The 15,867-nt window shown below is 54.8% G+C and overlaps 1 protein-coding gene across 2 annotated transcripts in view; it reads left to right on the forward strand.

Annotated features, from left to right (window-relative positions):
- The window catches only part of SULF2 (sulfatase 2), a 105,621-nt gene that overhangs the window by 69,020 nt on the left and 20,734 nt on the right, over nt 1-15,867 (forward strand). For both annotated transcript variants that reach the window (XM_075528641.1, XM_075528640.1), the window contains exon 4: nt 10,970-11,121. In XM_075528641.1, the coding sequence (XP_075384756.1) occupies nt 10,970-11,121 (152 nt within the window). The remainder of the gene's footprint in view (nt 1-10,969; nt 11,122-15,867) is intronic.

Consider the following 15,867-nt stretch of genomic DNA (forward strand, 5'->3'; position numbering starts at 1 on the left):
CTAGTTCCTAAATGCTTCCTACCCCACCACTATCATGAGCCCAATTCTACCTTACAAGTCTGGCTAGACCAGAGGATGGACACTGGTACAGATAGGAACTGGAAACACAGGGAATTCAGAGTGGATGATCCCTTCAGGACCAGTGGTGAGAGTGGCGATACTGGAGGGTGGAGTGAGGTTGGGGTAGAAAGGGGGAACTGATTACAAGGATCTACATATAACCCCTTCCTAGGGGATGGGCAGCAGAAAAGCCAGTGAAAGGACACGTTGGACAGTGTAAGATATGACTAAATAATAATTTATATATTATCAAGGTTCATGACGGAGGGGGAAAATGAGGAGCTGATAGCAAGGGCGCAAGCAGAAAGCAAATATCTTGAGAGTGATGAGGGCAACAAATGTGCTTGACACAATGGGTGGATGGATAGATTGTGATAAGAGCTGTAAAAGCCCCCAGTAAAATTTTTTTTTAAATAGTCTGAAACCAAGCCCTTCTCCCTGGTCCATCACCAGGGGGACCAGGAGACCCCGGAGCCTGCGGGCAGTCTCGTCCCTGCGTGGAAGCGCCGGGAGGGTGGGGCCTGTGCGAGTCTGTGCTTTTCTCTGGCTGTTTCGCACACTGCTGTCCTCGGTGCTTTCAGCCTCCTTTGGGGGTGCAGTTCCCCACCTTTTCTTGCTGAATCCTGCCCTCGAGCCCTGTGCATTATGGTTTGCCCGTTTCATAGCTGAGAGAACTGAGCCGGCAGGTAGACTATCTAGAGTTGAGCTCAGGCCTCCGAGGGTAAGAACACCTCCAACCTCATGCTCTGGCAAGGCTGGTCAGGAAGCCGCGGTTCTAGAGGATGGTCTAGATCATGTCCCCTGCCCAGGTGTCCAGGCAGCACGAGATCTGGCGCTGGGAATGCCAGAGTATCCTGAGAGACCCTGGAGGATAATGGGGATGCGGTGGGGGTAACCTCAGTTTGAAAGCTCCTTCTGCCTGGGATTCTGGCACAAAGAACCTTGGGGCTAGTCTGAACCTCCCCCACCCCCACCCCACCCCTTCTCCCCGAGGAGCAGGGTCTCTACACCTCTGTCTGTCCGTTTGAGGAATCTGCTCCTGGTTTTCTTCCTCCTTCGTCTCCATCAGTGCACAGCAAGGGCTTCAGTCTGCTGGCTGGAGTGGCCTCCCAGCTGAGGCTCACTGGGGACAGGCCACCAGGGTTTGAGTCTCTGCTTGGCCACTTCCAAGCTGTGGGATGTGGGGCGGAAGAAGGGAGTCCTCTGGCTTGTGCCTCAGTCTATCCACCTTTTGTACTAAAAGGCCTTCCTCCTCTGGGCGATGGAGCCTGGCGTCCGGAGTAGTGAGGTGGCCAAGGCAGGGAGCGTGTCGAGCCGAGGGGCAGGCCTGTCACAGGGTCACTCCTGGTGAGTGGATCTACCTGCCCACCTTTCTGCCAGTGCTTAAGTGTGTGTGCCACCAAGGATTGCTTTCCCACCCACGTGGGGGCAGAAATCATACCTGCCTCATTGGATTGTGACCTCCTCCTGTCACTCACCGTCATTGCCATCAAAACCAGAGGCTCTCAAAGTGTGGTCCTGCGACCCGGAACCCGAAACGATCTTTATTGGGGGGGGGGCGTCCCCAGTGCCTTTGAGTCGATTCTAACTCACCTGAGCTCCATGGCACCGATTTGCAGGTGTGTGACAGAATTTTCTAGAGAACACGTGTTCACAATGGTCTGAAATCCACTCTGCATGTGGATTCTCCCCAGACACCCACCCACGGTCTTTGGTTACAGCAGCACTCAGGGACCAAGACATCTGGTCTCGGGGTGTGGGAAACCATAAAACAAAACGCACTGCCATCGAGTAGATTCTGACCCACAGTGACCATACAGGGCAGGGTAGAACTGCCTCCTTGGGTTTCTGAGACTGTGGACTATTTGTGGAAGTAGAAAGCCTCATCTTTCTCCTGAGAAGTGGTTGGTGGTTTCGAACTGCTGGCCTTGCTGTGAGCAACTCAATGCGTAACTCACTTTGCCACCAGGGATGGAAGCCCCGGAAGAGCTATCGTTGACCTACCTTATAGCAAGTCCAGTCAGATGGGAAGAGTCCAAGACCCCTGTAGGGGACACCCGGGTCACCACCTCAGACTTGCGTTTCTGGCTGGGTGGCCTTGGGGGCACCCACAACCTTTCCAAACCCTACTTTCCTCTTTGGCGAGACAAGAACATCTACCCTCCGCTTCCCCTCATTGGGTTGGCGGGAGGATTCAGATGAGATATTGAAGCTTCAAGTGAGCTTCGATCCAGGTCCTTCGAGGGTGTCAGCTGTAATGTGTTTCCTCTCCATCCCTCAGTCCTGCTTCCTGCTCCTTCAGGCCACCCTCTCAAGGTGGCCCTTCGAGGCTTTTACCCCACCCCCACCCCAAGCCTAATAGTTCTAGGACAAGGCCTTAGCTCGTGGCCCAGGCTGAGCGACAGCGTCTGTACCACTCCCCGGTACCATGAGGATGGAATGTCCCCACTCAGCCCTGGGCCTGGGTTCTGGGGTCACCCCTACCTGAGCCATGTGGGCCGAGATTGGAGGAAACCAGGGGGGCTTTTTCAGAAGAAAGGGGAAAGGATGATAGTTCAGTTGATTCTGACTCCCAGTGACCCAGTAGAACGAAAAGAACTGCCCCTTCTCTGGGCTCCCGAGACGCTCGCCTCTATGGGAACAGACTCCCACATCAGTCTCTCTTGGAGCGGCTGCTGGGTCCGAACCACTGACGTCTGGTCACCAGCAGAGTGCTTAGACTCTGTGCCACCAGGGCAGGCTCCTCGGAGGGCGGCTAGGCCTATGGTCGTGACACCTTTCCAAAGAGGCTTCTGTGTTGAGCAGAGCGTGAGAAGGTGCCCAGCGGAGGCCACCCATGGCCACCCCCGGAGACGGAACCCACCCAGGGTGGAACCCCACATCAGTATCCTCACAGGACCTGGTTCCTGTGCTGAGGGAGGCCTGAGTGCCGGTGCCCTTGGGTCAGCCACGGGGATAGACTGAAAACTCTCACCAAACTCGCTGCTACCGAGTCGGCTCACGGCCACCTTGTGGTGTGAACTGCTGAGCTTGCAGCTCGTAGCGCATAACAACCCTGTCGCACGGCTCCAGAGCAGGGCTTTTGTGGGTTGGCTTTTTGTCGTCATTCACCCGGGTGTCTTTCTGAAGGTGCCCTTGCCGTCAGGATGCTACAGTGCAGAGAACTGATCAACAGCACAGAGCACAGAGCCTCAAAGACACAAGGGCAGAGCTGCCGGGACAGTGAAAGCCCATCATATTCAGAAACTCGCAAACCCGAATGGGACTCTCTTATTTTTTAACAGTGGCACACACACAGGTGAGAATGCCTCAGAAAGAAAAGCCAGGGAGTTGTTCCAACAAAACTTAAGTGAGTAGCTTACTAACCTCCAAGGTTGGCGGTTCAAACCCACCAGCGGCTCCTCCCGGGGAAACATGAGCCTGCTTGTTCCCATGAAGATCGACAGCCTCAGAAACCCGCAGGGCTAGTTCTACTCTGTCCTGTTAGGAGGCAGGAGTCAAACTGGACAGCAGTGGGTCTGTTTGGTTATTTACGTGGAGATGAAGGAAGGGTGATCAAGAAGAGGTCTTCCAAATTACTGGAAGGTTCGAGAGGCTGAAATGGAGTGAGTGAGAGAGAGAGAGAGAGAGAGAGAGGTGTGTGTGTGTGTGTGTGTGTGTGTGTGTGTGGTGTGTATGTGTGTGTGTGTGTGTGTGTGTGTGAGAGAGAGAGAGAGAGAGAGAGAGACTGTGTGTGTGAGACTGTGACTGAACCCGGGCCCAGGATCTGCATGTGTTCATGTGTTTTATGCCTGTGAATTGAAGGGACAGAAATACTGTCGACTGTACTCTGTCTTTCATAATAACAGGCATGTCAGTTAAATTGGATTTCAGGGGAATATTAAGGCTGGAATGGCCCAAAGGATACGTTTTAACAATTGCTGAAGCTTGTGATGGGGTGACCCGGGCTGCTGGACCAAGCAGGTGTCACGCTGGTGCGTCCCCGGCTGCCTGCGTGTCAGGCGGAGTGATGTCTTTTAGGGGCCGTGGAATTCCCAAAGCTCTCTACCTTGTTTCCCATGCGCTTTCCGAAGCGGCCTTGGCGAGCGCTGCTTGTTTTCGTTGGCGCGGCTCAGCGCCCCAGCCCATCTTTGCTAATAGCTATGTGTCATGCTCAGCTGATCTCTCGGTGCAGCATAAACACCCCTCGCCAGGCTCGTTACTGGAAGTCTCGGGTGGGCCTTGTGATTTTCCAAGATACTGTCACATCTGGTTCCCAGCAACCATTGTTGATTTCTCCAAGGACCCGTGGTTTCACCCACCCCACCCCCACACACGCCCGGAGAAAAAGAAAGGGAGGTCTCAGCCACCCCCTCTACATCCACACACCCACACCCTAAATCAGTGTGGGCTCTGTTCTAGTAACCCACAGTTCCTTTCTTAAGCACCCACCGGTTCTTAGCTCTGTGCATGGCCACGTGTTCCTGCACCCATGTCGTGGGCAAAGACACAGGCTAAGTGAGGAGCACCCTTTTGCCCCAGGAGGCTGGGCTCAAGCCCGGGTCCTCGGGCTCCGGAACCCGCGATCTTCGAAGGCGAGCTGACTCACAGACCACTATTAACACTGGTCATCCAGGGTTAGAGCTCTGTCATGGGGACTGCCCTGCATGGTGAAGGGTTAGCCCTCCATAGCCTGTGTCCCTGGGTGCCAGCCTCTTTCTCTTCCACACACGGACCCCCCCCCTCCAGCCCCCCATTCCTGCAACCAAAGTTGTCCTGGACGGTGCCAAGTGCCCCCTGGTGGAGCACTTCCTACACAGACTAGGCATCGGGTTGACCCCATTCCCACCTTTGTTAACCTTTCAGGCCCCCTGCCCCTGCCCTATGGATCCTGCCATTGAAAGCCCTCAAAGTAGGCCACTTCCTGCTGGTGGTTGGTGGGGGACTGGGGGTGACATCCAACTCACTGCCATCCCGTCAATTCCGACTTGTACTGACCTCATAGCACAGAAAGTAGAACTACCCCTAAGGAGCCCTGGTGGCATAGTGATTACACATTGGGCTGCGATCTGTAGGGTCAGCAGTTCGAAACCACCCGCAGCTCCGAGGGAGAAAGACTGGACTTCCTGCTCCTGTAAAACAGTCACGGTATCGGGGACCCACCCGGGGAGTCACTCTGAGTCAGCACTGACCCGATGGCAATGAGAATTGTGCCAGCCTGTGGGTTCCCAAGACTCAACTCTTCACGGGAGGAGAAAGCCTCGTCTTTTCCCCCCAGAGCAGCTGGTGGTTTCGAACCGCTGATCTTGTGGTCAGCAGCCCGGCACTTCCCCATGGTGTCACCAGGGCTCCTGAGAGAAGTAAATAAGGAGTGTTCAGCTTGTCAGCCATGCGTGGTCCAGTCCAGCCACTCCCTTCTGGAACATTCCAGCACCAACGTTAACCCTTTGACCCGCAGCGTCTGACCCTCTGCTGTCCAGTAAACTCGGAGTCACAGCGCCCTGGAAGACAGGGTAGAACAGCCCCAGGGACTTCCAAGGCTTTAACCTTTAGAGAAGCCAACTGGGATCGAACCTCTGACCTCTATGCTAGCCGAATGCTTAACCAGGGCTCCGAGAGGACTCCTGGTTACATACACACACCAACCCCTGCACTGTCAACCCCATAGCTCCAGGTGTGTTTCATGTAGATATTATTACCCCTGACTGCTTTTGCTACTTGGCTGCATCTTGTGGGCCCGCTTCCCTTTTTGGTCCTCTGTCTTGTAACTCCTGGGTGGGACTGGGCCCCCAGGACCTCCTGAGCCCTGCCCAGTGAGCTTGGTGCTGCACCAGGGTAGGCAAGCTTTCCCTGTGAAGGACAGACAGAGGCTGTTTGACCTGCAGCCCGCCCCCATCCCTGCCCGCCTCAGCTATTAGGTGACCATTTCGGCTGTGTTCCAGGACAACTGGATTCGTGGCAACAGGTGACGAGCTGGACATGGTCCACAGGTCCCATGGTGTCGATCTGGCCATCCAACAGCAAGCATGTCATGCTCCTTCAAATGCCTGCGAAAGAACCAGACAAGATGGAGTGACGCAGACAAGATGGATCTGGGGGGGATGGGGGTGGGGGTGGGGGGCGTTATGCCCCTCAGAGAAACGTGGACTTCCTCGAGCCCAGCGCTGAGGGTCTTGGGGCTCAATTATTCTTGGGTGGAAAGGAGTCGTCCTGAACATCATGGGACATTTAGCGGTCGGGGTCCCTGTCTCCACTGCAGGATGCCGGCGATGGCCCCTCCCCATTGACCCGCAGTCTCCTCTCGGGGACAGGACCACCCTGATAGAAGGGAAAGTGGGGCTGTCAGATAAGAGTGGGCCCAGGGGCTTGAATCAGCAGTAGCAGGTCTCTCTCACCCTCTCAGTCTCTGCTCGCTCTCGCTCTCGCTCTCTCCTCCCTTCCTTCCTTCCTTCCTTCCTTCCTTCCTTCCTTCCTTCCTTCCTTCCTTCCTTCCTTCCTTCCTTCCTTCCTTCCCTGTTGCTGAGCTCTCAGGCAGACTCCCCACTCTTGGTGGTCAAGTGGCTTCCAGAGCTTCCAGCATGTCCCCTCCCTGCCGCCAGCTCTTGGAGGAAAAGCTGCTCTTTTCTAGGCATGCCCTCAGGTCAGTGTGGGCTCAGTAACCCTTCTGACACAGTACGACTTCCCATAGGCTTTTCTCGAAGGCTCTGGACGGTGGCGATCCTCACGGGAACAGATGCCCAGGGAGCTTCTGGGAAGGTTCCAACCCCCTGCCTTCCGTTACAGCCAAGCACTTAACCCAGCGAAGTCATCCCCTTAAAATCTCAGGGCTGGCCCTCGTTGGTTCAGATGGGGTCACGTGCTCCTCCCTGAACCAGTGATGAGAGCCAAGATGCTCTGCTTGGCCAGTTGTATGCGATGCATGCAGCCCTGGAGTCAGGGTACCTTCAGGCAGAGTGCGCTCAAGTGAGAACCTCACAGTGCCCCAAGGACCACCATCTAGGCGGGGTGCAGACCGGAGCCCCTGAAACCGTCAGAGGGTTGAAAACAAAATGATCCCCATGTCCAAGGCTGCTGGGATTGTAGGGGGTGGGGCCATCACAGTGCCTGCCTGTTGGTGGGGAGGGGGCAGGGTCTCAGTCTTCACGTTGGTCAATGGGAGGAGCTGTGAGGGAGGGGCGGGGCTGGGGCACAGCCCAATCCTGGCCCTGCAGGAGTGAGAGGGTTGTGTTGTTTTGCTGGGTCTGCAGGGAAGGCGGGAGAAAGAGTGACATCATGTATTTCCGTTCTGGTTGACACCCACCCTAGTGACACCAGGCAGACAGATAGCAGTCTTTGCGGCCAGGTGTAAAATTTCCACCTATGGCTAGGCAGGCAGGTGACGGGAGCATCTGTCCTAATGGGTGGACACCAGCCCTGCATCAGCCGCCCCCCCTCCTCCCCAGCATGTCAACCAGAGCGGAAAGGCCTTTGATGGCGGCTTGTCATGTGTCTTGGTCTGCCTGCCAAGTGGCTCGCAAACATCTCCCCCACACACACCAACTCTCTCTCTCTCTCTCTCTCTCTCTCTCTCTCTCTCTCTCTCTCTCTCTCTCTCCCCTGTCTCAGCCACCAAAGCTCAGCGACTCCCAGCTTCCCGCGCCCCAGCCCTGACCCGTGTTGTATTTTTAATCTTGGTTTTAATTCCAGCTCTTTCTCCAGCCTGCTGTCTCCGGGCAAGGAACCCCGGGGGTCCATGCTAATTAGCTCCTCCCATTTCCACTGGCACTGGAATCACCAGTGCCTTGAGGAAATCTAATCAAATGAGAACAAAGTCAAGTTTGCCTTTGACAGAAGCCCTGTTTTCTAGGGCCCTTTCTGGGATGTGTATGAAGCGAGGAACCATGGAGCCGAGGGGATGCCAATGGCATTGAGTTGTAACAAGCATGGGGTGGGACTCCCAGGGCACAAGGAGGGCCTATACCCTGCTCCCCCAGCAAGCCCTGTCCCACCAGCCAGTGGGGCCAAGAACTCTGCTCCCCAGCATTCTGAGCTACGACCCTCAGAGAGCCCTGGGCCCAGATCTCAGAGACACACTAGCCAGGGAGTGAGAGGCCCGGGGAGTATGGGGAGCGGTCTTCTTGGGGTTTTTATTCCCTCCTCGGATGGAAGACGGGTGACATCCTAAAATCATTTGCTGTCACACCTTTCAGGATGTGTCAAAAGCTGTGAAGCCACCTCCAGGAAAATATACAAAAAATGCCAACTCTGGTGCCCGGGAGGCTCAAAGGAGCCCTGGTGGCTACTGGGTTAGAGTCGGGCTGCTAGCTTCAAGGCCAGCAGTTCGAAACCACCAGCTGCTCAGAGGGAGAAAGACGAGGCTCTCTATTCCTGTGAAGAATTAGTCTTGCAGACCCGTGGGGTAGTTCTGACCAGCCTTGTAGGGTCGCTGAGTCAGCACCGACTCAATGGTAGTGACTGTTTTGGTTTGGGCGACTTGCCACATTCTTCCTGACGCTTCCCCTATGTAGCTTCCAAGACCCTATGGGATCGTCATCTTCCCTGTGACCCCTTCCCCTCCCCTGTCACTGGCCTCGGGCTCTTCAATGCCCCAGGCCTGTTCCTGCCTCTGGGACTTTGCCCCTGCTGGCCGGCAGCAGTTGTCCTGATTCCCATACTCCCGTTCAGACTCAGGACGGCTACTTATCAAGGCCCAGAAGAACTTGCTTCCTGAATTACAGGAGAAGGCAAATGCCACTTTTCATCCTATCATCCCGCACACTTTTGGATGACCCCTCTGTGGGGTCCAGGGACCTCTTCAGCTCTCATGGTGAGGGTCTGAGGAAATGAGGGAGGGGGGGCCTGGGGGCCAAGGCATCAGATGGGATTTTCAGATCAGGGCTCCCAACCTTGGCACTGATGATTGGTGTGTTGGTCCGATTGTGAGGATTTTTGTCTTCTTCATGTTGAGGTGTGATCCCCTCCGAAGACTAGCCTTCGCTCTTCTTCAGTAAGTGCTTTAAGTCCCTTGCTTTCAGCTCGAAAGGCGTGCCGCCTTCGTACCGCAGGTTGCTCACGGGTTTCCTCCAATCTTGAGGTCGCACTCTTCTTGGGGTCCAGCGCCGATCACTTGCTCGGCCTGCAGGTTGCCTGAACATGGTGAAAAGATAGAGCTTTGAAGCATGCTTTTCCTGACTCAGGCCGCACAGTATCTCCTGACTCTGTTCCCATGACGGTGACCAGGTTCCCCATGAGCACAGTCAGTGTTCTGAAATTCCTGTTCTTCGCAGCAGCTCTGCCACACGCCCACCAACAAGCTGCCAGGTGGGCGATGGTACCTGAAGAGAGGATGTGTTAGGTCAGGTGGACTAGAGAAATAAATCGAGGAATACTCTTCTGTGTCAGAAAGGGCTTTATATCAAGAAGTAATGGAGTGTCCGGAAAACATCCCAGCCCGGTCCAACTCAAGTCCACAAGTCCCTCCTCAGACTCACGCAGCCACGCGCAATGATTCTGAAGGCAGAAGATCACCAGCCAGAGAGTGAAAAGTCTGTGAATCCGATGACGGTGGAAGCATCACGGGGCTCGGGCTGTTCTCAGCCACGCGGCTCACCAACAGGAAGGTGAAGTCAGAGAGCGTGGCCGCCTCCAGAAAGCCATTTTTCTCGGTGGCACCTCCAAATAAGATCATCAAGCTGCAGCCTGATTGACAGGCTAGCCGCCACCCCTACACGCTTATCTCTTCAAGCTGACACAGAAGTATGTCATTACCACAGAGTGTATTCCTGTTAGGTAGGTTGCTGGGTCTTTAATGTACCACTAGTTCATCTGTTCTCATTCCTGTGCGATGTCCATTATAGATGCATGTTACCATGTAGTTACCCATTTGATTTGGGGGCAGACAATTGACTTGGCCCTTGCTGTTTTGTCATCACCAGCAGTTACATGCTGTGGCAAGGAAGTGGGGGCATTTCCGGGGAATATGTGAATGCATTTCTGTCGGATAAAAGCCCAGGTTTGAACCACCGGAGCAGCAGATGTGAATAGGTTGGAGCTTTGGAGACAGTGCCTGTTTTCCGCAGCGGTTGGACCAGCCTCTGTTCCCACTAATGGATGGAGAGGTCCCATTGCTCCACATCCTGCCAACTTGCGGTGACGTCGATGTCTTTTTAACATTGCCCGGCCTGGTGGCGGTGAGGAATATAGAAGCCAATGGATGTACACACTTGGGTATACCTTGATGCTCACTCCCCTGCCGCTGAAATTGAGCGTTTGCTTCCGTTTTAAGCATAGGCCACCAATCATACCTGGTACTTTCCCACCCGTAGAAGCCAACCAGCTCTATTTTGATAACCTTTCCACGTGTCACAGGTAACACACAGCAGGATATTTTCATTCGCCAATGACCACTGTGAATCGTGCAGGCTCTTCTAGGCCTTCTTCTGAATCCCTTCACTGATCCCGAGACCGGTCAACCTGTGGAGACCTGGAGGGCAGCCTTTGCCCGGGTGTTGCTCGGGAGGCTAGAAGGGACAGGGCAGACGGCTGCCTGGGAACGGCACACACGGAGGACGTGGGACCGGTGCTGTCGCTTCTTGGGGACCCCCAGTCATCACGGAGAAGCAAATGACGCATGAGTTGTCGAGTGGAAAACCAATAAATAAACAAACACATCCCTTTGAAAGGGCACTTACTTGCCCAACTACTTTTCGTACTTGGCGAACATCATTGTTGCTCCCGGAATGGCAACATAGTTTATTTCCTGCATTTGAAAAGCTTTTGAGACAGGGGTTGGTCTGTGGGCTTCCCAGGCCGGCTGGAGGCTCCGAGGGGTGACATGGGTATGGGTATGGGTTGGCCGGCGGTGGTGGCGCGGTGCTCCCCGTGCGGGTGTTGACGGGAGAAGGCTGGAGCGCGTTGTCTCACCAGGCTTCCCGGCCCTTCTCCCCCGCAGCTTTCTTCGGGAAGTACCTGAACGAGTACAACGGCTCCTATGTGCCACCTGGCTGGAAGGAGTGGGTCGGACTGTTGAAAAATTCGCGCTTCTATAACTACACGCTCTGCCGCAACGGGGTGAAGGAGAAGCACGGTTCCGACTACTGCAAGGTAAGGTCCGGCCCGGCCCGGCCCGGAGAGGCAGGGTGGCCTGCCGGCAGCAGCCGGCTCCAGCTCGGGGCCGTTCCAGGCCAGGTGCCCAGGCTCATGTGTGTCCTCGGGCAGCACTGACCGACCGCCTCTGCTTCTCTGCCTCCTCCTGCCCCGCCTCTCATTGCTGCTTCAGGACTCTTGCCTTTTGTTTGTGTTAACCTTTTGCCCAAACAGAATAGCCTCATGAAAACGGGCTCGTATCCGGCATTCAGTTCTACAACTTTTCGCAGACAGACCCTGCCCACCCCGGGAGCAAACCAGACGGTGGCAAAATGCCATCGGGTCAATGCCAACCATGCGCCCCTGTGGCTTTCTGGGATGGTGACTCTTTAGGGGAGTCGAAAGCCAGCTCTTTCTCCCTCCGAGCGGCTGGTGGTTTCAAGCTGCTGGTCTTCGGGTTAGCAGCCCAGCACCATGACCCCTATGCCACCAAGACCTCATAGATCCCAGGTGCAAGTGGGAGCTCCCACTGGGAAAAGGGACGAGGTGCTCAGCGCAGCCTGCCCCGCTCCTGCTCCCTCTTGGAAGTGCCATCCTGTGTAGGGAGGCCTTCGAAGGGGCCCTGGTGGAGCAGTGGTTAAGCACTCCGCTGACAACTGCCAGCCGCTTCCCATGAGAATGGTGCAGCTCCGGCTCCCCTAAGGACTACAGTCTGGCCAGCCTGAGGGCACAGCTCTGCCCTGCCACCAGGTTCGCATGCGTCAGAATTCAGGCAGCAACCCCAGGCCACCTTTAGGTGGTGACCAGGGCTGACCTGTATCCACTCCCCATGTGTCCTCGGATCACCCAGGCCCTGGTGACCGACACCACGCAGGCCACCTCCTGTGCATCCCATCCCCACATACAGCCAGCCTCCATAACTCGGAGGAAATGGATCCCCACATCCTGGGGAGAGAGCTTAGCGTCCCCTCTGCCTCCGGGAAATAGAAATTGTCTCCGCAACCTTACACCTGGTTCCCCCCTCTGCCTCCAGGCAGGGATTTTCCAGTTTTCCAAAAGTCCCAAACAAAACAAAAAAAAAAAAACAACAACTGCCATCCAGTCGGTTCCAGTTCACAGGGACCCTGTGGGACACAGTAGAACTGCCCCTTTGGGTTTCTGAGTCTGTGGCTCATTGCAGGAGCAGAATCAGAAAGCCCCACACAGACTGTTCCCTTGTGACAGTTCTTCCCCAACCCCTGGCCCTGGATCAGAGCCACTCGGAGTCCTCCGGGCCACTCTGACCCCTGTGCATGACAGGCACCCCCCGGGTCTGAGGGGTCCTGAGAACAGGGGTGTCCTAATGGATGAGGAGTCAGAACCAGTTCGTGGCCCAAGGTTCTGGTCCAGCTCCAGGAGCAGCCGGCAGGGGCCACCAGAATATCCACAGGGACCAGGAGCGAGCCTGTGCCTCTGCCAGCAGAGCCCCTCGGTGGCCTTGAGGACCTCGTGGGAGGGCATCTACCAGCCCTACCCAAGCTCCCTCCACAAGGCCATCTGCTGACTGTCCCCAGTCACAGAAGTGCGCAGATGATTGGGGGGGAAGGGGCTATGAGGCAGGGGAAGGAGTGATCTCACAGGCTTGTAGCCCAAGAGGGGAGCTCAGAGTGACCCAGAGCCAAGCCGTAGAGAGGTCCCTAGAAGGGAGGGACTGGCGGATGTTGGGGACAGTCTGGGAAATGAGATGCCCTGCGGTCGGAGGACTGTCCAGCAGTCTCTGCAACCCTGAACATGCCCTCTGGACCCCCTAAAGCACCCCCACCCTGTAGGCAAGTAGGATAACCACACCTGCCTCCCCTGGGAGCTAACAAGTCTGCTTGTCCACCTGCTTCCTCCTGGCTGACCCAGGCACCCCAACCAAACATGGCCAAGAACCCATCGCTCCCCTAGGCCTTCTCTGCTCATGGACCTTTCTCTGTCCTTTGTCCACTGCCCCGACCAGAAACCAGTGGTGGAAGAGAGCCTGAGACTGCCCCTCACCCCACATAGTCTGTAGTCTCCACGGACACTGTCTGTGTCTGTCTCTCTCTCTCTCTCTCTCTCTCTCTCTCTCTCTCTCTCTCTCTCTCTCACACACACACACACACACACACACACACACACTCCTGGCAAGGCACTCTTGTCCTTTACTCCAGCGCATTCACTTGACCTGGGTTCTATGCCCAAAGAGATGGCTGGCCAGTCAGGGTGGTCTCACCCCACCCTAAGCACATGGATGGAAGGGGAGAGGAGGCGCTCCCCTACACGGGCTCTGTGACCCAGGGGGTGGGGATGGGGGTCCAGTCAATGGTGGACAGGCAGGCACGAGGGCCCAGACCTCTGCCAATGCCACACTGAAGACGGAGGTGAGGGGGTAGGTTTGGGAGGTGGGGGTCCCTGGAGAGGGGGTGGGTCTGAGACCTGCAGGCATGACGCTATCTGCCCACCCTGTAATGAGGCTGGCACACTGTGCCAGGTGCCGGCTCCAGAGCTCTTTGTCTATTGCCATCTTAAGCCCCCACAGCAACTGTCAGAAAACCAAACCTCCCTGAGGCTGTCGGGGGCCCTGAGCCACCCCTTCCTGTGCCCCCAGCCCAGAGGCAATCACACCACGGGGGCAACCTGATTCCTGAATTGGGATTCTTCAGTTCCCCCAAGCCTCAGTCTATCATGCCCTGTGCAGACCTCGCCAGACAATACCTGGTACGCGCTGCTCAGGGTGTCCTCAGACTGGATGGCAATGGCGCCCATCATTCACCTCCTGCTTTCTCACCCAGCACCGAGCCGGGCACGTTGATCCGTGTTGGTGTGTATGGCTCTCGTGTAACCCCATTGTGTGAAGAGACCACGAGGGATTTGTGTTCTCCCGGGAAGCGATATGAGTGTGACTTTAAAAATAAAGTTCAGTCATAGCTGAACAGACGTAGATCTGGGGAAATGAAATCACCAAGATGGGTTTATTAGGGGGAGGAGGGAGAACAAGAAAAAAGACCGGTTAAATACACTGGTTTTTTTTTAAATGGGGCACCTTCCCAATGAATTTCCGTGCCGCGAGCAAGGGTGAGGAGCCTACTGAGGAGAAGGAAGAACAGATGTTTGGGGGGCGGGAGGGTGAGATGCAGAGCGCCCTGTGTGGGGGGAGGTGCCCATGTGAGGGCGAGCTTGGGGCTGAGTACAAATGCCCCCTTGCTGTGTGAGTGCTGTTGCCTTGGGGAGGGGCCCAGGAAAGAGGTGCCTGCTCTCTCCTGGGGTGTGGCTGGGCTGGGTGGCTTGGGGATCAGAATGGAATGATCTGCACTCTACCCATTTGTAGCTTCTACAATTTTAAATACATGCCAATCTTACCTACTGAAAACAACGAGACCAAGCAAAACCTTAAAGAAAAAGGCAGAGAGAAAGAATAGCATCAGGCCACTCAAAACATCCTCCCCACTGGCCGCCAGAAACAGCAGGTGGTCTCTGCCCTCCCTGCCAGCCAGGTCCGCACTCACTCACTGGCCCAATGCATCCACTTGAAGCCAGACCGTGAGCCCCTCTTCTATCCAGAGAGCTTTGCTCCATTTCCAAATTCAGTTGGCAGCTAACACAGGGTTGGCAGTGTGAAACCCACCCAGCAGGCAGCTCAATTTGAGAAAGACCCTGTGATCTACCCCATGAAGATTTCAGCCAACCCTGAATGACCCACGCAGAAGTTGTGGGATGGGAGGATGTTCTGGTTATATTTGTGCCACAATTAGGAAAAAAATTGATTATGTGAATAACAATGAGTTCAAGAAGATGATCTAGAATTGACTGTGGTAATCTTGATATGATTGAATTATTGGATTTTTTCATGGTATGGCGTGTGGATGAAGTGCTAATAAAACCGTTTTAAGAGAGGGAGAGAACACTAAGGTGTACCTGATATAAATTCATGGTGTTTTTAATCACCTCATATCCTTTTGAAAGCTGGATAACTAATAAAGGAGATTAAAGAACAAAATTAAAAGATTTCGGCCAAGGACCCCCCTGAGGCAGTGCGCTTCTGTCACATGGGTCACTGAGTTGGCATCAACTCAATGGCACCCAACAAAAATGAGTTACCTGACTTTAAGAGAGCTTCTAACTCCTTTAAATCATGTGTCACCAGCAACACCAGCAACTGCTCAGTGCACCCTGAAACATGGTGTGGATGAAGTACATAGGTCCTACAATAGCCCCCTTTTAAGAGGGCTTTCTCCCTAAACTAATTGTAAAGCATATTCAAGGAAGAGCATATAAAGAATCAAGTGGCTTTCTCCCCTTCTCTCCTTTTATCCCAGTCCCCAACTAACACTTTTCTATCTATCCCTCTAGATTTGCCCTTGGTATCCAAAATAATATACAATTTGGGGCTTCCTTTTCTCCTGCTCCCCATTCCCCCCCCCCCCTACACACACCAAATGAGCCTAGGCTGCTGCTGGACTTGACTCTACAGCTTTCCATGTCAGTAACTACATACATTTCTACTGTCTTTCTTAACATGTGTGTAGCACTGTGTGGTATGGAAGCAGTGCACGTTCACGACCCACCCACAGATTGCTAGGCACTGCAATGTGTCTCTGCTTTGGAAATAATGCCGCAGTGCTTGCCCTTGTCGATGGAGAGCAGGTGAACATGCTGACAGGAAAGTTTCTACAAGAGTATGGATGTCTCAGGGGTTCTGTATGAACAAGCTGCTTCTCGGAAGCAGAGGGTAAATTTCAAGAATTCATTACTGCCAAGAGG

This window comes from Tenrec ecaudatus, chromosome 12, assembly GCF_050624435.1.
Source record: "Tenrec ecaudatus isolate mTenEca1 chromosome 12, mTenEca1.hap1, whole genome shotgun sequence".
Lineage (NCBI taxonomy): Eukaryota > Metazoa > Chordata > Mammalia > Afrosoricida > Tenrecidae > Tenrec > Tenrec ecaudatus.